General features: G+C 40.2%; 2 protein-coding genes across 4 annotated transcripts in view; one reads left to right on the forward strand and one right to left on the reverse strand.

Moving 5' to 3' along the window:
- The window catches only part of alk (ALK receptor tyrosine kinase), a 310,223-nt gene extending 307,069 nt beyond the window's left edge, over window positions 1-3,154 (forward strand). For both annotated transcript variants that reach the window (XM_051395754.1, XM_051395755.1), the window contains exon 29: window positions 11-3,154. In XM_051395754.1, coding sequence (XP_051251714.1) covers window positions 11-1,123 — 1,113 coding nt within the window. In that variant the 3' untranslated portion in view covers window positions 1,124-3,154. The remainder of the gene's footprint in view (window positions 1-10) is intronic.
- A 5,498-nt stretch (window positions 3,155-8,652) lies between these two features.
- LOC127359027 (CAP-Gly domain-containing linker protein 4) overlaps window positions 8,653-24,517 on the reverse strand; it is a 34,750-nt gene continuing 18,885 nt past the window's right edge. For both annotated transcript variants that reach the window (XM_051392674.1, XM_051392666.1), the window contains exons 10-15: window positions 19,703-19,897; window positions 19,418-19,552; window positions 17,851-17,974; window positions 13,009-13,073; window positions 12,789-12,867; window positions 8,653-12,454 (exon numbers count right to left, since the gene is read on the reverse strand). In XM_051392674.1, coding sequence (XP_051248634.1) covers window positions 12,097-12,454; window positions 12,789-12,867; window positions 13,009-13,073; window positions 17,851-17,974; window positions 19,418-19,552; window positions 19,703-19,897 — 956 coding nt within the window. In that variant the 3' untranslated portion in view covers window positions 8,653-12,096. The remainder of the gene's footprint in view (window positions 12,455-12,788; window positions 12,868-13,008; window positions 13,074-17,850; window positions 17,975-19,417; window positions 19,553-19,702; window positions 19,898-24,517) is intronic.

A 24,517-nucleotide genomic window follows, 5' to 3' on the forward strand; every position in this document is an offset into this window, starting at 1 on the left:
CCCTGTTTAGGACCCTGATGTGGTGACCATGCCCCTGCCTATAGAGTACGGACCTGTTCCTGAAGAGGAGGAGCGTGTACCCATGCGCCCTGATGACCCCTCAGCTCCGACCGTGCTTGTGAATGCCCAGGTGCCTGATGGGGAGGCTCCACAGCCGCCCCCATCCTATCCTTCAGAGGAGAACCGGAGAGGTGGGGAGCACAGTGTGGTGACTAGCACAGCGTTGGAGGCCAAAGCACAGATGTCAGCCCAGCCCCAGCCATACCTGCAACAGCACCAACAGCCTCAAACGCAGACCTCCATCACCATGACAACCACTAACACGGTGACCTCCACCTCTACACTCACTGCCAAGGGACCTCATGTCACCACCCAGCCCAGCCCTGAGGGGGGCCACATCAACCTGGCGTTCACTCAGGGCCACCCACAAGAGAAGGAGGGCCACAACGGGAAGAACACCAGTCTCTGGAACCCAACATACGGCTCGTGGTTCCTGCAGCAGAGGAAGCAGCAGCAGCAGCAGCAGCAGCAGCAGCAGCAGCAGCAGCAGCAGCAAAGGCAGGTAGGGGTGGGGGGAACAGGAGGGAGCAGTGGAAGGGTGCCCGGCGAGGGGCAGGAGCACATGGGCCGGACTGTGGCTGAGGTGGCAGGGGCGCTGGGCCTCCAGCACCAGCACAAGCAGTTCCAGCATCAGCTCCAGCAGCAGCACCAGCTCCAGCTGCTGCACCACCAGCAGCAGCAGCAGGGTCTTTGCAGACCTCTGTTACCCCCACCGCCACCTCCTGCTGCCCAGTCACCTCTCCTTTTAGATTCAGCCGCATTGCCCCCAGTACCCCTCTACAGACTGAGACGATTCCCCTGTGGGAACATCGGTTACGGCTACCAGGAGCAAGGCATGCCGCTGGAGGCCACCCACGGTAACCCCAACCCCCCTCCTCCACCCCAGCAGGGCACCTCCATGCCCTCCTCAACAGCCCATCCAAGGGGGGGCTCCATTCCCACGTCAGTGTCCCTGAGTCGGTCAGCTATGTCCGAGGACAGCCGTCCACTGCTAGTCACCATGGGGACGGTACAGGACCCCAGGCTTCCCAGGTTGGAGGGCCACAACGCCACCGTGCTTTAGCCCAAATGCCTGTACCGCTGATCATTTTTACAGGCCCTGTCTTTGGAGACTGTGTGTTCAGGACACATAGCAGGAAACACTGTGTCAGGACAGAGACCATTTTACACCACCCCTACCATCCCACCATTTTGGTTTCTCCTTCCAATTTGGAAAGAACCCATCTAGCTGAAAGAAAGCTTTTCCCGTGAGGTGTGTTAAAATTCCCAATGGATGTTAAAGCACATCAGAGAACTAAAAAAAAAAAAAGCTTTGGGAGGCAAAATGTAGAGTAAAGGCTAGTTTTGAGAGTTTAAAAAAATGTATTTTTTCAACACTGGAGGGTTTCTGACTGAGAGAGATACTGAGAAAGAATCAGATGGAGAGTTTATGGCACAGGAAGACAACTTTCCATCTGGTAGAGACCAGGAGGGAGCACATATGCCATGTGTTCATTGACAGCTGAGGATGTCTCTTGTCTATGAGAACGGACTATTAGGAAGATTCAAATCTCTATATTTTGCCAGACTTTCATTCACAAACTTTGGTCACCAGTTTGACTGTAGCATCTGCGAAGTTGTCTGCAGCTGCCAGCTACACGTGTCAGTTCTACTGCAGAGTCCTCACACTGTTCCTTACCCACATCCTTTTGGAAAACAACAGTGCGGTAAATTACTTGTATCAGACTATTTTTCAAGAATATCACTGGGACACTGGGTTACCAGAGACATTTATATGACAAAAAAAATACTGGGAAAAATGTGTTTGTTGATGTTTGCTTGCCTGCTTGTTTATTTATTCATTTGTTTATTTATTATTTGGAAGTGGCTCTATAAATTATTCATGAACATGCTTCATATCCAAACAAATTCATTTCACATCAACTGGTTTTCACTTGAGGTTTCTTTTGAATTGCAGGAATTTCTTTTTGGTAACAAGGTAAGGAAGGAGAGATTGAACAATCCCAAAAACAAGACTTTAAATATCGTGAATGGTTTGTAAGAACACTGATACAGGAAATCAGCTGTCCTTTACAGTGGCCTTTAAGGTGAAGATAAATAGAGCTCTGAAGCAGGTTAGGGAGATTATTTGACAAAAGAATATGAGAGATTAGGGACGAGCCACCCTCAGCAACATTTAAGAGTTCAGCTTTTTACTGTTGCTGAACATTTGTAATAACTGGTTGCCCCTGGTACTATTGAAATCGCTGCTCCGCGACTCTCTTTTGTTCCCAACTCCATTCTGTTCAACATGTGCTTTGAGACAGTGGAGTTGAGGCTTTTCCTTACTTGTGGCTTTTTCAGTAACCTTTTATTAATTCATTTCTTGTTTAAAAAAAAAAAGTGTTTCTTTCCCTTTTTTGTCTGGATATAGAAACATAGTGGATATTGCTGAATCAATCTTAACCTTCAAATTGCTATCTCGAAGCACTCTACGATCCTAAATTTGCATATTTTATCTTTTCTATTATAGGATGAGTGTTGTGGAATACAAATGAGTCTGAGTGAAAAGTTTGAATGCAAAGCCGAGACCAGTCTGAGTCTCACTGCGTTCATTTTCACACACGTGTTCAAAGTCTGCTTTCTTCAGTTTAAGGACAGTTACACACAGTATATCTATCGGATTATTCCGTGAGCGTGGCGGTGTTGATATTTAGGTGAATGACGACAATATGTGTCAGTTTTTTGATGCTTTTGCTTGACTGTATTCGGCAACCCTGTCAGTCCTTTTGCTGTAAAGCAATGATGAGCTGTCATGTATGTGTCATGCCTCTCAGTGACTGATTAGGACAAATGCATTCCTATAGGCCAAGTCAATGAGCAAGTTAAATATTGACCAATGAAAAGTATTTTGCTTTGTCTCCAGTACCTGTGTTAAATGCATTCATTCTGTGTTCACTTCACAGCTCATCTCCATCGTTTGATGTAAAAAGAGAAACTGAACTGCACCTGTAAATGTTGTAATTATAAAGTATTGTTCTATGGCTCTGGTAAAAGCTGTAAATTGCCCTTCAAAAGACATTCGCCAAAATTAATAAATTACTATATAATAACAGTTTTGCATTTGTCTGTCTACTGCACTCCTTGGGATCTGGGTCAAGTTAATCAGATTCATTACAGTAGGACTGTTATTACATTATAATTTGGTGATTCAATTTTTAAAACCACAACATCACACGCCACAGAGCGCTAACATTGGTAATCTTTTATCTTAAAACGAATGCTGTAAAATACAATGCAAATCTTTATTTGCCACGTCTGTACTACTTTAGGTACTTCTAGTTTGACAGCAGTAGCTTTAAATGTTATTGGCAGCACAATTGTTGACACAAAGTGGTATTGGTAAAAGCTGGCAGCAATGGACTCGAGGTGGAGCTCATTTAAAACAATGAGACTGCTGTGCACTAGCTATTTCAACTACTACTATCATGAACAGTATGTTATGTTAAACCTCTTTACCTCAGTAGACAGATGGTCTGAGTCTCCATTATGCTCAGATTGGCTCATTTATGCTATTGGGTTTCTAATAGTGTATGTTAGCAATAAATGAATTCATTAATAAAGTTTATTATTTAAAAACTTCCTTCTCCTCATACCAAAATAATTAATTTGTTGCAACTACATTTCAGATCATTTTTGCAAGTAATCACAGGCAGAATTTAAAGTATTCCTACAGTTATTTGTGACATTTGTCTCAGTATTTTTTTATACCTCCTGACTTGATCTAACTTTATTGTTCATAGCTTCTGTTGTACTGCAGCTACTCAACACTGAGTTTAAACCTGTTGCCTCCTGTTATTATCAGTGTATGACATACTGAATTTTATAGGCTGCCCTCTATTGCATTTTATTATGACTTCTCAACTCATGCTGCAGTAATACACTAATACACTGTTCTATATTCTTAATTAAGAACATTAGAAAAAGTAATGTATGGAGCTAACATCCTATCTATAGCCACAATCTACCATAGCACTAATGAAAATATCTTCTGCACAGATTTGACTGTAATCAGGAAGATTGTAGTCGACCTGACCTTACACACTGCACATGACCTCGTGCAAAAGATCTCCCACAAAGCCCCTGCAGGGGTCAGAGCAACCTGCTCTGTTTGATCATCATCACCGACACCACCAGCAATACCATTCACTCACTGAAGCACTACCACCCTCTAGTCTTACAGCACATAGACTGAATTACAGCCTCTCACTAAAAAGGTGTTTTTAAATCTGTCGTCTCCACCTCGACACAGCATGAATGAAAACATTTCAGACCCTTATGTTAGCTTTCCTGCCATTTTCCACAATTCCGTTTCAATTCAGTTTTATTTGTATAGCACCAATTCATAACAGAAGTTATCTCAGGACACTTTTCAAATAGAGCAGGTCTAGACCAAATTCCACAGCACAGAACATTCTGAGCAGCCTTAGCTTTTTCCTTTTTAACAGTATATGTTTTACTACCCTTGAGTTTATTGCCCCTTAAAGGGATTAGAAGGTAATAGAAAAGACATATATCCAACTAGAAAAGTAACTGATGGACAAAAAAATTTAAATAAATATATTTATTGTATTTGGTGCCTTCATCTATTCTCTTTATAAATACAAAAGCAGTGCCGTGGCTCAATGAGAACCCTAACTTCTTAAAGAGAGTATAGGAGAGCTGAAAAATGGGGAACAAAAGGGCAAGAAGAGTATGGGTCTCTATAGACCTCCATTAGAAAATCAGACAGTGCTTATAAAGATGCCAGACTGGTTTTCACTGACACTCAGTCTGACCTCAGTTCCAAGAAGTGTTGCAATCCAAGAACTATGTTTCAAGATAACAGCCTCAGTCCATCTTCACTAGCTGCCATAAACCCTTCACACCAGGCATCACACTGAAACCTGCACTGACACTTTGTCCTGGCTGTTCTGTTAATTGTGGAATTTCTGTTGGTTTTATGCCAACAGCTAAGTGACTGTTACCACAGATTGCAACAGCGAGCAGCTAAACAGACAAGCCAAACTCAACAATGTATTTAACAAAACAAATAAGTCCTGAATGCCAGCTCTCCAGGTGGGAGCAGGAAGACAAACATGGTTTCTATCTAATTCCTTACTTTATGCATCATCACGCTGTATCATAGGTGTGAGAAATCAACACAACACATATGGTTTATGCTGAAACGTTTTGATGTTTGGGAAATAACATCCTGCATCAAATTAACCAGAAAAAAGAGTGATATTCCTTTTCATCTTTACACTTTATTGTTCCATCCAGCCCACAAATACTTAATGGATTTTTCCACAGTCTTTTATTTTAACTAATCATTTCATTTTGTGTAGGATTGTAAAATCAGAACATAAAATGGCTCTTTATTTCACATTTAAAGGGAAAGTCCAATATTTTTCAACCTGTGTTGAGGCTGTCCTGTGGGTCATTATAACTTCGCACTTGCCAACTCAGTTGTAGAGATTCGAGAATCTCCAAACAACGAAAAGGTAAGAAGATCACTTTGCTGTTAGCAAAAACAGCAAATCCATCAAGCTACTTTCTGTGCTTACTTCTGGTCAAACTGTGTTTGAAGTGTTTGAACGTATGCTTTTGTTCTAATTTTGCAAGGAGAATGTCTCAAGCTATGTCACCCTGCTTAAACATCAGAGCAGTATGCAGGAGGATGGAGGAGAGGAGAGTTCACACTGGAGTTCATTTTTCTCAGCGTAGGATGGTGATTTGAGGTTGTGGCCCCTGGAGTGGAGGATGCAAGAAGTTTAACAAACGGATTTTAGTGATATTGTTGCAGGTACTACATTAATGTTTGTTTGAGTCTTGCTAATAAGTGGAAGGAGTATTGTGAGCCAGTAATCAGATCATTTTAAATCAATATTTTTGTGTCAAATCATTACAGTTCACTTTGGTACAGTAGTTGTGTAATAAGCAGGATTATGTACAGTGAGCTGGTCATTATTGCACATAAGCCCTGACAGAGTGAATGGAGACCACAGCAGGATTATCCCTGTATTGTAAATATGTCTACATGTAGAGGCTTGTGTAGCTGGCAGTATGTATTTGCCTGCGATAGCAAACTGTATTCCTTGGGTGCCGGCTGTGCCAGTGCTGCTCTCCATCATGTTAAAAAGCAGACTGCAGTCTTACTTCATGGTCTTACTAAGATCATTTGTCTCCCATCAGGGATCAGTGCTACACTCTACAAAGTGCTGATGGTGCAACTGAGCACTTACCACACTGTGATACAGTATGTCTGAGCTTTGTTCCAGGTTTAGCCGTTATCTCATGTTATACTACTGATAATAAACCATTTAAATGCAAGATGCAGGGAGTTTAGGCGTCAAACAGCAAAATGGTGTGTCACAGGGAAGCCTATTCATCATTTCAAAAGCTATATCCAAGATTTAAAAAAAAACCATGGCATTTGTCCTGCTATGATTTTCAGACAACAAAGACGTCACCATGCAGAGAGGCTGAATTCTAAAGCCTCACTGCAGTCCACTGGAGCTCTCTGCTCGCTGCGTTCAGCGTCTCAATTTACATACACAAGTCATTTACATAAGCGCTCACACTATTAGCAACAATGATGTCACACAGTATGCGCACTATTTTCTTCTCAGAACTGCTTTCTCAAAGAACCAAATGCAAGTTGAATTCGTAATGTAAATAGTCACTATTATAACCAAAATGTGTACAGTCAGTCCAAAACTGCTTTAAAGTCTACTTTTATGATGCCTATAGTGTTTGACAGTGTCATAGAGACATTCAATTATGTTTCAGCATTCAAGTCATAGTTAGTGATGGACTGCATTATATTCAAAGGTGTTTCTAATATTCCTCTCATGTATGTAAACAGGAGGGACATTCACACAACAACCTCGCTGTGTTTCTATGGGTCTGTTTGGATATACGCCCACTGGCTTTTCCTTTTGAAAGAACCAGTTTATAGGTATAAATGTTTATAGTAAGACCACCATGCCACCAAAATAAAAATGTCTGGCTGTTGTCAGCTTCAGAAAAGAGGATACCCAGAAAAAAGCAGAGATGCAGTCATGAGGTTACCAAACAAGACTCTCTCTACATCTCAGCTGCATGTTGAGAGCCTGTCCATGAAATGACAGAATCAGTGACAATGGTAAATGGACCTGTACTTGTATAGTGCCTTTCTAGTCTTCCGACCTCTCAAAGTGCTTTTACATTACATGCCACAGTCCCTCCAGCGTCCCTGCAAAAGTTGGTCCACTGTTCAGGATGGGGTCTGCAGTAATCGGTCAGTTAACGGGGACCGCCTTTCTAGTCCCTTGTTCCTGATCTCAACATGTCCCTGAAAAAGTATCCAAGCATCCAGAATCTCACCTACCTCTGGCACCTTGTTACTGCAACATTTATATACCACCTCAGTGACCTCTGCCGCAGAGGGGCAAGCCTTCTCCTCAACAGTCCTCAACTCCCTGTGATCAAACTACGCATAGTTCTTCATGAGTTGATTGACTCCTTTTCTAGAACCTCTTTAAGGACAAAGGACATTCCTTCTCCCTTACAAACCAAGTTTGCGGTCTTTATATTTGGCCTTATTATTCTCTAAGCAAAGCAGGACAAATTGTTTGTAGGAGACAAAGTGCTGATAAACATCAGTGAGGTAAATTAATTCTGGTGAACGCTCTACAAACAGTCCTCACCCTGTCCATCAGCAGCTTTATCTGATGTAAACTGTACGCTCAACTTCACTATCTGCATCAAATCAGACAGGACAATTATTACTTTCAAGTTAGAAAAAAGTAGGAGTGTAATGCAAGAATAAAGAGTAAGTTTAGGTAAAAGGTTACGTCATTAGCTTACATATTGTTTTTAATGATGGAAAGTGCTGCAATAAAAAAAAATATGTTTGTGAATCTAAACACAAAGGATTCAGAAAGGAGGCTTCTGCTGCTCAGTTTAAAGTCATTGTGATTGTCTTATGTTAGTGGTGGTATGATCATCAGTTTTATGAGTGGCCTGGTGCTTCTCTAAGTTGTTTTTATGTCCGATATCACCACTACAGCTTTTATTTGTTCTTTTTCTTTGCCTAGGTTTCATTTCATTCTGACCTTTGAATCAATCTGTTGGTCAGTAGTTTGGGCAGGCAAACGCTGCTTCCCTGGATCCTTTCCCTTGGGTTGGTTTCTCCTGTTTGGACTACAAAAATAAGTAACAATAAGCATAGAAAACTATTTAAAGCAACCATTCAAACATCTCTTTATTCCACAATCATGGCATAATAGAGTATGTCACCCACACTCAAACTTGAATTTGTGTGCCCAGGCTGGCGGTAAGCAAACAATGCCACTTCAGCAGCAGGCTTTCTCAGCTTTGGCTGAGATGAGCCCCAGTGGAATCAGATGGTAAGTGAACAGACGTGTAACCATTTCAAAGTGCTTGTGCTATTTCATTTTCAGTCCCTGAAGACAACTCTCCTCTGCACTTTATGAACAGTCCAAGGAAGTCAAGTAAACCTCTTTTCATTAGTATAACCACACTTGACAAACAGCACAGAGCTAAAGAAACAGTCATGGAGATAAAAGGTCAAATTAGAATAGAATCTTTTATTTTCTTTTGTACAAATACTGTTATTTTCCACAACATGTAAATGCATCAGACAGTATCCCTCTCTCTCACACACACCTCAAATTACATATCAAGAATTTCATGAAAAAAAAAAAAGCTATCATCTTTTACCCACATGAACGTTCCAAAATACTTTCATACCCATCAGTGGAATTTGAAATCACTCGTGCTGTGATACTTTGGATTGCAGATACACCAAAATAGGAGAGTTTATCTCAAGAGGAGATTTGAAATGTGGAACACTTACAAATGCCACAAACTATCACAGAGATGGCCTTAATGCAAATGAGAAGCTATTTTTAAAGAAGAAAGTGGTGATTAAAATGTTTTAATAGGAGTTTGGAAAGATTGCGCTCATTCGTTTCATCTGTGAGGTCTGTGGCAGATATTTTAGACAACCTTCGGCAACCAACATTGCTTTTCAATCACAGGGGGCCTGACCAGACAGATCAATGAGAGAAGGCCATTCGAGATTCTACAGCTACTGTTGTGGCCTACACACCCTAATTGGATGGTACATGAGTGTTTTACTGAATAGTGGGCCTGTTTTCCACATGCACAATCGATGGCTTGTTCTCTGCGGAGTTGCCCAGATGGCTCTAATCAAATTGCAAACTCTAATCCCTGAAACTTCTGGATGATTGCATATTTCCTGTGTCAAGCTGCTTTAATTAAGCGTCAAATACAATTATGCCACATCCAATGCTCTGAAATGTGGTCTTCAACAACATAATGCAATGATACCATACTGTAATGAAAAGCTGTCAGGTCTGATAGATTTCAAACTACAGGACCACATTCAGGTTTCTTCACATTCAGGTTGTAAAGATTGAAAATGTGACATTGTGACAGTTCTGACGCTCACACAGAAGGAAAGAGGCTTGAATCCTCAGCCCTGTGTGTGTGTGTGTGTGTGTGTGTGTGTGTGTGTGTGTGTGTGTGTGTGTGTGTGTGTGTGTGTGTGTGTGTGTGTGTGTGTGTGTGTGTATTCCAAGCTGAAGTTTAAGGCAGAATGAGTAAGATTTGTCAATTGTAGCATGTAAACATTTAAAGTTGGACCCTCCTCCCCGGCTTGACGACATCAGACGCACACAGAAGCCCCCTCTTGGATGCGTACTTAGGGTCTGACACCTCAGGCCTGTACTGTGAAGCAAGATTTGGGGTTAGTTAGGTAACTTCAGGATCAACCTCAGGTTTTCAGCCTCACAATGCGGTATATCACCATGGCAACTTGTGCTGAACAACGAACCTGTTATGTTGGAGATAAGAGATCAGTGCTATAAAAGCACCTCCTAATGACCAATCAATTCTCTTCGAAAATGATATAATTCATAGACGATCCCATGTATTGATTACTGATCCTGTGGAGTGGTGCGTGGATTGTGAGAGGGTCTCTTAATGGGGAAAGAGTGGTCAGAGACTGGCAAAGATATATTAAAGTAAGCCTATTTACTACTTTCAATCATGTTTATATATATTTTTTGTTTTCTAAGTCCATTAATCACCACCTGACACAGCCTTTAAAAGTAAAGGTTTCTAATCTTCTTTTTATGTTAAATATTAAGAGCATATATTTCGGTATTTCAGTAGGTAAGGTTAATATGAATTAGAACTTTAGGTGTGCCTGCTCATGTACCGTCCCACCTTTTTCTATTTGGGTGTTGGTAAGGGGATGAGTTTTCAGTAAATGTTCAGTTTTTCAACCACTATTTGAGCATCTTTTTTTGGCATTAATGGATTTTTCGTTTTGTTGCTTAATGAACTTAATTTCAAAAAGCAGACACATCCATTGCAGCTGAAAGAATGAGGCTAAGATTGTCATACACGCCATAAGAATAAATCTAAGCAACACATTATTTTAATAGAATGCACAAATGTAATTATAGTCAGATCTACTCGTGCCCTAATGATGAGGCAGTGATGTTATGAGCGTATTAATTTACCCATTCAGTCTCCATTTCATTGCCAGCTTCTCTTCAACTGCAACTGAGTTGGTTTATCTGTTCTTTCTTCCTTGTATTTCTTTGTACTTCTTTGTACAACTCCTTTGTATGTCTAATATCATTGTTTGTGCTTCATTTGTAACATCCTGCTACTACTTTGAGATTGAGATTGGTCATATGCAGCAAACACCGCCCTGTTTAGGTGAACATGCTCATGGCTAGACTGGGAAACAGTGAGTTGATTTACTGAGTTGATTACCACTGTCATGTGGTTGTTAGGGTTAGTAAAGCCAGATAAGAAAAAGATATCCTGGGTATGTTTAACTTGCTTCGCATTACAGGCCTCTGGTCACTACATCTTTATAGTGTTTCAACCTCACACCCTGCATGCTGACTCAGGGCTACACATCCACTGACGCCCCAAAAACATCCCAGACAAAAGAAAATACAGGCAGAGGGCAGGGTCTCTATAGATACGGACACTGCCACACACTTCTAGAGGGTTGGAAGTGATGATTGAGAGATATTATTTTCGTACTATACTATACTACACTATATGTTTTGTTTTGTTTTTTAGAAATATCCTCCTCATTCTGCTGTGCAGTCTGTGTGCCTGCCTCAACAATGTCAGCAGCTAACAATAACAGAATCAAAGCCAAAGGGGCAATAGGTAGGTATTTTTGATGTGCACAGCACCATGTAACCATCATTTATCTGTGTAGGCTTAATAGACAGCCTGTGGCAGTGACTGATGTACGTAGGAGAAAACGACTTCCGTTGATGCAGGTGTATTCTGAAGGAGATTGATAGAGATGTAGGCTTATTAAATCTTGCTTAATTCACATTGATTCATAAAGTAAAGATTCAGTTTTGACTACCATCAATAACTGTAAGCCTTGTGACGACCCTGTAAAAATCATTCAATCTCTCCTGTTTCAAAGTGCTCTTAACTGATACACACATGCACCCGCGCTCATAATCACAAACACATGCACCCTTTTGGTTAGAAAGTAGGCTACATTAGCACCTAAATGATCAGATAAAATCTTTATTTGATGTGATCAGAATTAGCTTTGGGTATAGAAATAGTTTTCCATGTACGCACATCCATACCATCCCGATCTTATCTGATCTATCATACTGATGTCTGTCAGTGCAATCAGATTAAAGTAGTGCAGTGTTTTATGTCCTATTAAGACTTTTTCCCCTTTTCATCCTGCCAAGACAAATTCTAATAAGAATTTAAAGTCAATTCTATAAAGTGCTTCCTTTGCCTCCTACATTTTTCTAAAAGCTAAATCTAGTAGTTTAAATAAACTATTAATAAGCAGGTTTATTACTGTAACTGAGCATAGAGGAATAACTATATGAATGAGAAAATGATGTGAAACGCAAAAAAGAACAAGAAGTTTCATAAACAGAAATTCAAAACACCTCCCCGCTCTGGTTCCTACAGGCCTCAGCTGTTTTCATTCACCAGGCGAGAACCGTTGATGCCACGGTAGGTGATGCGGCTGGGACGGACCAGAACGCCATGGCCGGGTCGACAGGTGAAGTAACGGCGGCCGCCCACAGAGCCGTCATTCTTGCCCTTGGGGCTTCGGAGCTCCAGACCGAGCCAAAGGCCCGGGGCAAAGTCTGCAGTGCCCAGGTAACGTATGAACGCCATCTCATTGGCGCTGGTGAGCAGGACCTGCATGCCCACGTGGAGGCAGACCTGTCCGTCAAAGCTGGGTGTGGGACTGGACCCTGCCGTGTTCCCGGGAACACCACCGCTGAGGCTGCTCCAGCGCCGACGGTGAGGGTTGGAACGACTCCTTTTTGTTTTTTTTAGATGAATTGTAGAAGCACAGGGAAAAATGCAGGGAAGAAAGATTTATGAGAAAAGGTATGCAGTGTGAGAGGATACCTCAAAAGTAAGTGGGAGATTCATGGCAGCTTGGTGTTTGAGGGATTGATCTTCAATTCCTTGTTGTCTCTCATTATAATCACAATCATGCATGGGCCATTTAAAAAAAAAAAAAGGAACCTTTGCTGACTAACACCACTGCTTCTTATTAGTATTGATTCTGCCACTGCTGCGGGGGATTAGGATAAAGCTGAAAAGCTTGGGAGGGTGAAATGTGAGGGCTGTTTGGAAAAGAGGCATACCTAGTAACAGGACTTCTTCTGCTCGTCTCTTTCGGGGTGGCGATGGCCGATGATGTGCTGAGGCTGCGACGGATTGTCCCTGCACAGCAAGCACAAGAGTCAAGTACTCCCTCACAGAGTCTTGCATAATAATGACTCGCAGCACTCGCAGAATAATAAATGCAAAGACACATCTCAAATAAATCTCAGTCATAGGTTGCAATGAAGGCAGAACTCTCACCACTGTAAGGATGACTGAGGCGTGAGGAGGAGAGCTCTGAAAGGCAATCAACAGACCCATGGATCCTGTGAGTTACGAGAGAACAAAGAAACATGTGAATGGCATAATGTACCTCCATGAACATTTGTGATCCTCAATGAGCTCACAACTTTAGACAACCTACACTGACATTGACCCAGAGATAAACTCAGTCATACTTCACTTCATATAATCCACAGAGAATTATAAAATATTATTATCATCATTATATATCCATTTTAAAAATTTAAAAACCAGCCCACATCATTTTAGACTTGAGTAATGGATGAGACTTCAATGGGCCTGCATCTGATGACGGCCCCTCTGACAACAGCAACAAAGGTGAAATAAATAAATTAAAAATTCTGCTGCTTGCACAAAAGCACCAGTCGTGCTTATTGATGTCTTCTTAAACCGCTGTGTGACTATAATAACATTAGAGCTCTGAAAGTCATTAAGAGGGAGACTGCCAATGTCGAGAAATGAGCACAAGAGAAAAAAGGTGTTACCTTGATTTCTAAGGGATGTGAGTGGAGAGATAGAGAAAAGATTTGTGTGTGAACGTGTGTGTGTGTGGGGGGGGGGGCACAAAAGAAAGGCTGTTTGTTTTCCTAATGGGTTGTGATATCTGCTGACAGAAGAAGAAAAGAGAAGGAGAAAGAAGTTGCAGGATGGAGAGAATGTGAGAGTCTCCATTAGACGGAGGGAAACTATGTTCTCAGTTGAGCACACTATGTGCCCCAGGGTTAATTAGGAAAAAAACAGAAGAGAGGGAAAGGACATGAATAGGGGATGGCACGAAAACACAGACTGACTTTGCAAAAAGCAGCTTTTATCTCATGGAAGACATAAACAGTGGGTTAAAAACAACAGGAAAATAGGGAAGGGTAATGAAGACATAGGAAGACAAGAGGAAAACTCCTCCTTGAATGGTAGATCTTCATTGAGATGAAGCAACTAATTATACCTCAGTAGAAAGACAGAAGTTAACCAGCAATCCCTCAAATATGGAAATCCTGCCTCTCTTTTAAAATAACTACATTTAGTACTTTAGATGTCAACTGCATTTCAAACTGGCTTTCTTTCCCTTATGACACACATTATATACTTTAGGCATTGTGTTGTTAACGTGCCATGCAATAACAAAGGTCAATAGTTCTCCTCCACTTGAAGGAAATGTGAAGTAAGAACAAAACAATGCCTGGCAGTGAATAACTTAGTGGCTTGTGAATATGTATGTCAGACAACGGTTTCCATACCCCCAGGATTAAATGATCTCCATAAATAGCCACCTTGGCACTTGATACATCTGTTTAGTCAACACTTTGTCTGTGTAGTGTGCAAGCCCAACTGATGTGCAGAAATAATAAGGCCTCTGGTGGAATTTCCTTTTGTTCGTGCACTCTTTAAACAGGTCAACGTTGGTGCCGTATGGAAGTGGTTCCTATGTGTGCGTCACACAGGTGAGAACAAATAAATGTAAAAACAGAATTGCGATGTGGAAAAGAAGGTTTAGCTGTCTACTGCATGCAAAGACATCCAAACACCACCAGTGAGTCTGTCCAAATTTAAAGTTATGTTAAGTACATAATTGCGCAAACCATGAATAATCATTTTATTTAAAGGATGAATTAAAGAGGCAGTATATTTGGCACTAAAGAAACAACTCATAGTTAAAATCCAATGCTAAAAGTTAGACATTGCCTATATGTGCGTCTTGCACGCTGAAATATATGTTGATACAGAGATAGAATAGGTAATGAGTCTGTATAAGGCAACTATATTCACACCCATATCATGCAAGGTTTTATTTTGCTACTAGTGTATCTAGTATCAAACTATCGAGTGAGTTCTGCAGTTGGTCTTCTTCATGAAAGATCTGGAGAAATGTACAGCTGGGTGACCAGTTGAAATGATGTGACTCGTGTTGTTCACAGTGACCACATCTAACACTGATGGGAGATTGTGGAGTATCAAGTTATCCAGGACTCTCCAGCAACATTAAAACACAAAATGATAGAATGATAGAATGATTTGGAAGAATAGTGTTCATCACTCCAGTAGAGTTCTAAAGACTTGGTGAGGTAAACAGAAGAGCTTCAACACACGCATATATTCTCCGCGACAGTTTATGCTCGCTTTCCTTTCCATGTGTAACCCATTACAGACACAACTAGTCCAGCTGATGACAACTAACAGTGGGCCAAATCTCTGCCACACTATGATTAATGGGAGAGCGACATAGGCAAAGTGCCAACTGTAGATTTACTTAATTGGCTGTTTTACATTTCTATAAGAGTGCTCCAATATTGCCAACTGCTGTTATTTTATGAATCGACAGCACAATATGCACATACACTGAAGCAGGAATTGAATGAGAAACACAAAAAAGCTAATATTTGCAGGTTTGTGAATATAGATACTTCCACAGTTCTGCCACTTAGACTGTTATTAAGTGCAGTTAATCTACAATTTTTGAGATTGGGAGTCATTTCTGTAAGGATCCAAAACCGCAAGTGATGTGCAAAATATCTGAAATGACTTAAAACCTGTGTTTTCACCAGACCACAGGAATCTATTCACAAACCATTAACATTTTAGGTCACTCTAATCAATCCACTTCTAAAACTCAAGTCATGGCTGAGATCTTATTTTTTATCTACTGACTTGCATTGTCATTACAAGCATCACATCTGTGTTCAAAAACACACAAGTGAAATGTGCATAATTTGGTGTTTTTCTACTTTCTAGTTCTGCATGCTAATATGTTTACTATAATTGCATGCAAGCCCTTCTCAGTAACATCATCAACAGGAATATCAACAATTCTCAAACCTTTGTTCACCACCATTGAGAAGCTAACCCCCAACACATTTAGCCCCTGATTTCCTCTCAATAAATATATATTTTATTAGAGGAAATAATCAAATATATTAGAGTGGCTATACATTCCTGCATACCAAACAATGGAACCAGACCACTGTTTCAAGCGCACAGAAACAATTTGGTCAGATTGTCAATATGCAATGCCATCAATGCTAGAACCCTGGAGGAGCTCTTCAATTTATCCAGACCTGCTGTTTTGACACCCTGCCAAAATGCTATTTCAAAAATGCTTTCAGTTTCCTAGAAATGATGTGCTGAAAACTATCAATAGCTCACTCCTATCAGGCATTTTTCCAAAATCATTAAAACTGCAGTTGTTAAGCCCTTTCTAAAGGGGGCAACCTGGATCCTTCAATACTGAATAATCACAGACCCATCTCTAATGTTCCATTTATTGGGAAAAAAACATTGAGAAAGCTGCTTTGATTCAGCTCAATAACTTTTTAAATGTAAAGGACCTTTTGGACAGATTTCAGTCCGGCAGACAGCACAGCGCTCAGTCTGCACTGATGAAGGTGTTAAATTAAAATTCAGGGACCTGGCTCAAACTAATGATTCACTGGTTCTCCCTAAGTAAATACTGAGTAACACTATTTAGCCTAACTCTAGGTACATACATATAAAATATCCTGGAAAATTAAAATGTATGAAAAATGAAATATAACCACTAACAACGGGTTCCTAATGTAACTAAAGTTACTAACATGCCTATATATAGATCATTTCATTCAAGTAACACAATCAAACATGGTAGTTACATAGTTATGACTGATTACATTAAAGTACAGACCACTACATCTAGAAACGTCTTCTAAACTATTTATCAATCTTTTATTTTGTTCCATATATTAAAACCCAGATTTCAGTGATGTATGAACAAACCACTGCAAAAGATGAAAACAAAACCTATGCCATATTACTTTGTCTAGAAATATAATTGTGACATAAGAAGACTTTCAGAATTAAAAAAATAATGATATAAGGAGGCGTTGAGAATTCACCTTAGCAGAGCCAGTCTGACACACACACCACACAGCATAACACTAGTGGCAATATTTTGGCCTGATGAAACATTAGGAATAAACAACCTGTGGTTTGATGCTTTGAATGATGCCACTGAGGTCTTACATGAACTTACACAAAGTCTACACAGGTTGTGAAAGCAGCCCATTAGCAATTTCAGTTCTCTGTCATCTATAGAAGATGCGTTCAGGCACAGTACTGCTGTGTTTGGCAGCACTCAGAGCTGAACAGACAATCACTGTAGTTATGCATGTGAAACAGAAGAAAAAATTAAAAAAGCTTTAGTTATCAACTGTATTGAGTTAAATACAGGTATATCTGTTCTGTCAGATGGGCAAGAGACGTGAGCTATATTGCCTTTATGTACAGTTTTGCTTGCTACAGTGGGACATAAATATATTTTTATATATAAAATTATAATAAAAAACAACACAAAAAAAGAATATATCTTATTTACATTTCTAATCTAAGCAAAGGAAATACACATTCATTATCCATAATCCATATTTAAAGGCAGGGATGATGCCATATTGCTCATAAATAGTGCCAGATTAAATTTAGGAGTCATGCTAGACGAAGCCCCCAGGCTTTATGTTTGACAACTCGGACCCTCTTTAATCACAAGTACAGAGGAGGACTGTTTTTCCCCACAGAGGGCAAAATCAAATATGTCAACACTTGCACAAATGACACTGTCAAAAGGCGCTCATTAGTGCCGTTAGATGTATTGATGAGGGCAATGAAACACAACCTCAGGGTTTTAAGGGCATATTGTCAATTTCTTCAAAAGTCTACTCTGAACTTTAAAATATTGATACTTGTTTGACAAATCTGTTTTTGCTTCCATAGCCGACAACTAGCAAATACCAAAAAGGGAGCATTAGTGAAAAACTACCCTAAAGGGCCTGCACTCACCTTTGAACACGAGACGGAGGAGCAAAAACGCCATGTTTTGGTGGGCAGCTGAAGTACCTCACTCCTCCCACTGATCCATCATTCTTACCACTTGGCTTGTCCAGTTTAATGCCCAACCAGAGCCCTGCAGCGACAGAAATCACACCAGAAATCTTGGGACCACTTCTGTATAATCACATATTAAATTAACAAAGAAAAGAGTGTATTATCATTGAATGTTAGAAACTGCAAATATCAGATGTGTAAAGGGGGTAACATTATTAGAGAGCTATCTACATGGAAAATGTTCTGGCAGTGATACACTTGTGTTTCAGATTTCACGGTGCTTAAATTCATTAACACAGTGCTAAAGATGTAAAAGAAAAACCATTTTTTTAGTCTACAACACACTGCAACATAGCCAATAGTTGCTTTTGGTATGGAGACTCAGTCCTCAATGTGCTAAGATACCTGAACCAGGACTCTGAGGGTCTGATCATATTTTTACTTTACAGCGCTCCCTCTTTAATGGCTTCTAAATAAATAATAATAAACTGTTTAGCTCTTTCAGTCTTTGCCCTGAGATATAAGTTCAAAGCATCGCTCTCCTTTCTCTTTATAATGACTTTATGACACCTTGCATGTGCCACATAAAGAAATAGACTAAATGTAAAAAGAAGTAAATTTACTGCAAAGTGTTCAGCAAGAAGAGCTGCTTTTGGTATGGAGACTCAGTCCTCAATGTGCTAAGATAACAGAGCATTGCTAGCACTGATTTAAGAGTATCAAAGGAAACTTAAGACTGAAATCCCTTCAAACATGATCCTCAGTGGTGTGAGATACTTATTCATACATGACTGATGCCTGGGCAGAACTACTGCCTAAATATTAATGAATAATGCGAGCTGCTTTCTGTCTGAGTTTCAATGGCTTTTGCTCAGCGGCAGCTTTCTCGTATCTTCTGTCCAACTCAAGGTTTGCCAACACAGTGACTTGTGACTGAATTTCTAATGCAGCTCATGTAAGTTTAAAAAGAGTAGCTTAAAGGAGTTACCACTTTCTCCATGTGACTCATTGTACAATTATGATGGAGAGAGGGTTAAACAACTATGATGGAGAGGATTTACTGTATTATGCTAATAAAGTTATCCAGACTGTCACCTGTAAATACATTCAATAGGCAGTCTATTGAATCAGTATCCATGCTTGGTGTTAACTATGAAATATTTATTTAATTTGTTAAACTGTAGGAACTTCAGAACAACCCAACTGGCCAATAAGCTAGTTTGTTTATCTATTGTGCATAATTGGAGGAAATCCCTTGCAAATGAAACTTCAGAGAGCATTTCAATATGCATGTGCACATATCATTTACATTTTAAATAATCACATTTACCACCAGTTGATGTTAACTGAATAACATCTTTATCCTAATAATTCAGGTGAGTGATTGAATAGCCATCCAGACAACGCTGCAGCTACCAAATAAAGAGTGGATTAATAGTTCAGTATGTGTCATAATATGCAATTTTAGTGAGATTTCAGCTGTCAAATCTTTGCACGGATAACACAAATTTTAACAACTGACCTGGAGCAAATCTGGTCTTTCCATAGAATTGGACTACACCGGTTCTCTGGCCTACCACCAGCACCCTCTCCCCCAGGCGCACCTCAGGGCCCCCACACACAGAGCTACTAGCTGAGGGGGTTCGGCTTCGAAGACCTGGGAGAGATAAAAGAAAAAAAGAAAAAAAGAAAAAAAGTGTTTCACTCCTGTGACAATTACTGCCCTCAATCTGAATCCATGACAAAATCCTGAAATGTGATTTTCATTAAGTCAGTGTTATACAGTGTATGATAAACAATAATAGACCTGCAGTAGTAAGTGCAGTGCTATCAGGAGAAGAGCGGAGGGCCGGTGAGGGCGCAGTCCTGGGACTCAGGGAAACGCGCTCCCTTCGGGGCCTTGGAGGAAGACGCTGCCTCGGCAGTGGACGAGGTCGGGCACCTGGACCATGCCGAGAATCCAGCGAAGAGGACGAAGAGGACAGAGAGCGGGAGAGAACACCTGTGGTGAAAAAGACACAGAGGAATGAGTGGCAGGGAACACAGGGGACAGGCAAACTCAACAAAACAAGAGACTGATAGAGAAAGATAATTAATATCAATTTCTATTAGGACAACTATTTTGACAGTTATACACCATCATTCAAAAAGGCACACTCAAAACTGTTGCATCGAGGCTCTACTGGGACATTAGTTGTGAATGTTGTTATTCTGTTCCGCTGTCTAAAATCACGACACAAACAGTGTGTCTCCCCTCTTAATACTGAACCCACCATCCATCCATTTAGGGACTAATTCCATCGAAATAATGAAGCTCAGCCTTTTTTTGCATTTTTCTATTTTATTCTTCTGTATGTGACTGCGCCTACAGCCCTCCGATCCAGACAATTACCACTGTCATTTTTCAGAAACCCAAGCAGCTGTGTCACATGATTCTAAGGCAGCACAAATCAAGTGAACTCAATCTTTTACAGTTGCTTGTCCTGTTACTAAGGTCCAATTATGGGCCAACATTCTAATTACCTCCCAACTTGAGGGAATGACATGGAAGAGGGGGATGACCAATTTCACTTTCAAGAAGCCATTTGGAAGCAGGACCTTATACATTTTTTTTTTACTTTTACAGAACTTCACAGGCCATGAGTTCATTAAGTGCCCAACTCTTAGAAGCTAATGAAATCTCTGCCAAAGTGCTTTAAGACACAGGCAATATTCAGCTACGAAGAAATTGGTACCCGGACAGTGATGGGCGAAAAACTTCTCAATCTTTGCCAAAACACGTTTTCAATAGTAAGCCTTAGCTAATGAGCCTCTAGGAGTCGATGGCAATGCATAGAGATAACAGTTAAAGAGAAATAACAGAATAAGCAGCTTTGAGCTAATCAATCCCTCGTCGCCATAATTGATCACTGGACTTGTGTGGTTTTAGTTTCATGCATAACGATCACAACTGCAAGCATATTGTATTTTCAGGTTGAGGGAGATATCTGGAATTCAAATTGTGCTCAATATTCTGTGTTTCATAACACCCAATCAGATCAAACTTCTGATCTTAATCATGCTTCAATTGCAAATGCAGCACTAACGGATACAGCCATGTTTTTATAAAAGGCACTGATGGCTCACACTACCCACAGATGGATTATGATGTTGGATTCAAGTATTAAGGTGCACTAATTATCAGAGACAGGTGTGATTAGGAGTGTGTGGAACTAAGATTTGAACAATTTCCACAGTTTAAACCCAAGAGATTATACTAAATAGTGCAAATTCACTCCTACACCCTGTTCCCTGATACACAGTACATTAATTTAAAGCCCACTCGGCTGTGACTGCAGTACCTGTCCTTGTCACTGAGGCATCTCCCTCTGTGCCCTGACTGGGACCAGGTGAGCTTTTTTGATCATCAAGGGTTTTTTTGACAGATGGAGATAAACCTTCCCACCCACACAAACAGAAAAAAAACGGACACAGTCACGCTTTAGTAACTTAAATAAAATTCTCAGATTAGTAGATGACATAAATTATGTACCATCAAAGTTCTAGAATGTTTGTACAATTTCAAAGTCACTTTGACAACTTAAAATAATTAGATTATTTCGTTTGACAGCTAAAGATATTTATATTCTACAGATTGGAATATATATAAGTAAGTATAAATAAGGACTGTTATAATATATTTTGAACATAGGTGGAGTGAGTTGAAAGGCATTTTATAAAGTTAATTAAGAAATAAAGAGAATTACAAACAAGCTAAGAAGACACAGTGTGGCACTCTAAGAGTGGAAGAGTTTAAGTCAGAGACAAAAAAGCTACACTGGAGAGATAAAATACAAGAGCTGGAGAGTGATGAAATGCAAATAAAAAGGGCAGAGTAGCAATGAAACAAGAATTACTGAAAGGCAATTCTTGATTGGACAAAGACTGTCTCTTTTACTCTAACACACAATAAAAACACATATATGCTGAGACAAGCAGTTGCACCCACACAAAGGCCCCAATGACAGTGAATACAAAAGAAAAAAAAACAACAACTTCAAAAGGAAATCTTGGTACCCACTCAAAAAGCACACAATGAGAAATAACATTTCTTGCAGAAGTAAACATAATTATGTCCTTTGGTTTATCGTACCACAACTTCAAGCTTTGTATATAGTTTGTTGACTTTAATTAAATCTGCTATTAAACTGACATTGGTCTTTTAGAGTCTGTTATTTAATAGGCAATAAAGTCAACATCTATGAATCTAAACAGATTTAAGGAAAAAAATAATCACCTCTCAATTCATACATAAATCTGCTAGATAAACTGTCACACATTACTCTCAATTCAATGTGTCACATAAGTTTACACTTTATATTGTGCTTTGAAAATGCGTTTGAGAAATGTTCAAATCTGCCTGGGATTTATTGATTGCCATTTCACATCTAGAGGGAGCTTGGAAAGGCTCCCCTCAGAGGCAGACTTGTGTCTTTCCTTTGAACTCCAAAGGAGGAGAGTACATTTCAACTCAGAATGCCAAACATTTCTTGTCACTTGACCTTTAGCTTGCAGGGACCTCCTGGCTCTATCTATCCCTTCCACATACTGACGTTTGCTTCAAGTGACAGACTGCAGCACAGACTGAGCCTTTCTGAATCAAGCAGTGGTGCTTTGTGAGCGCTGTCTATGTTCCCACCGCCCTTTGAGGCCTGAGCTACAGTTGACACACTCTAATAGGGGCCAGCCTGGCATTCTGCGGTGTCTGTCTCCCCTGGTTAGGGAGACGAGACAGTTCCACAATGACTCATCTAATCTATAGATACACACGAGCAATCTGCACTGCTGAGCCAATGGGATGCTAAAACACAGGTGGCTCTGAGAGTTTGGCCTATAAATGGCTGACAAAGGCCCTGAAAAGTGTTTGGTCATAAATTTGTCTGATTCCTGGGTTGTATAGAGGTGCTGACACACACGCCCTCACATGCATTGCATGCCACACATATAACACACTCACACACACCTTGTGATGAATGGCTGCCAGGCTATGCATCCTGTCTATGCCCTAGTTATTAAACCCTGCTTAATTGGACTATCAATCACTAAATTCCATAGGCCACTCTGAGGTCCGCTATTCCAGTCACGTCCAGATCAATCGGCCTTCAAAACCTTTGAATATTACACCTTCGCAATATAGCTGTAAACTCTAGAGGGTGCAACAACCACAAAACCTACCATGACAAAGTTTCTACAATGTTCTGAGGTGACTGGACTACATTATGAGACAACATTAGTCAGGAGCTGAGCATATGAGCATCCAAGGACTGTGAGATCAAGGTCTTGTCAGCAGTCTAATTTATGCATTGTCCTTTGGCACTGGTTCAGAATCCACTTTTCAAAGCATTCAAGGAAGATTAATATGAAAGCCCAGATGCAATAAATCCTGCAATGCAGTGACATGGCTCATACAGGCAAGTAAAGTTGAGAAAGCCTGTTTTTGGCACAAAAGAGGCAATCAGCTGGAGTCGTGATTCAGCCGATGGCCTCATCTGGACCCCGTGGAGTGACTCAGTCCCTCCTTAGCAAGCTAAAAGCCCACTGTGTCAGCAGGAAAAATGTCAGTATGGGCATTCATTTTGGTATCTAGAATTACTGTGTCCCCACAAGAACTACCATTAATACAGCAACAAAGAGTTCTTTTAAATCCGATTACTATATAGATACATAGTTCATGCATATTGGCTTTTTTATTTGCCAGATCAATAGTATTAGAGACGAAAACTATATTTAAGATTAGATTTACTTACTGTAATACTGTATACGATTACCCCTAAGAGATTAAGACTGGAGATACTGTTTGCGTATATCTAACTGACTAAACAGGAGATGATAATGTAAGTACAACATTAAAATTAAATACAGACAACAAAACACATAGCATAGCTTGCCCCCTCCACTAAGTAATTAGACAAGAGAGACGTCATTGTCTGCACATATTCACACTTTAAACCTTTGGCTTGGTGAAGTAATCCAGCAGGTAGCAAAAACAAACTGCAATTATCTGGTCTCACAAGCTGATCTTCTCTTGCCATGAACTGGATGCAATCAGAGTACAAATTACATTAGGAGGAGATATTTAGAGAACTAGACTGCCATTTTGAGACCCTCAATTTTTTACTTTTATTGATTTCAGGGGAATTTGTCTCCCTCCTGGATCCTCCATACTCCTTACAACTGTACCAATAAATGTTTTGATTCTAAAGAATATTCTACTGACTACACAGTGTTTTTGGAGAATGTCAGCGCAACTAGTTTAGAGAAATTAAACAGCCTAATGATTCATTTTACTGTGCATTATGACAACATAACATTAGTTATATAGCAGAAAGAGGGTTGGTTAAGACTCACTATATATACTATATATCACAAAGGATGTGGACTGTGCTGTAACCCATTTAGTGGGGAATGGGCGGCTATTACCACTTTTTCTGTCATTTTCAGCACATCATTTCCAAGGTAATGAAAAAAGGACAAGCCACCGTTTCTATTGATGCTAGTACTCTTAGCTCATGTCCCAAACGCCCTAAAGTGAGTGCAGTTGAATTATTTCTTCAACTAACAGCCAATATTAGGAAGTCATTCA

The sequence above is a fragment of the Dicentrarchus labrax genome, unplaced genomic scaffold (assembly GCF_905237075.1).
Source record: "Dicentrarchus labrax unplaced genomic scaffold, dlabrax2021, whole genome shotgun sequence".
Taxonomy (NCBI): domain Eukaryota; kingdom Metazoa; phylum Chordata; class Actinopteri; family Moronidae; genus Dicentrarchus; species Dicentrarchus labrax.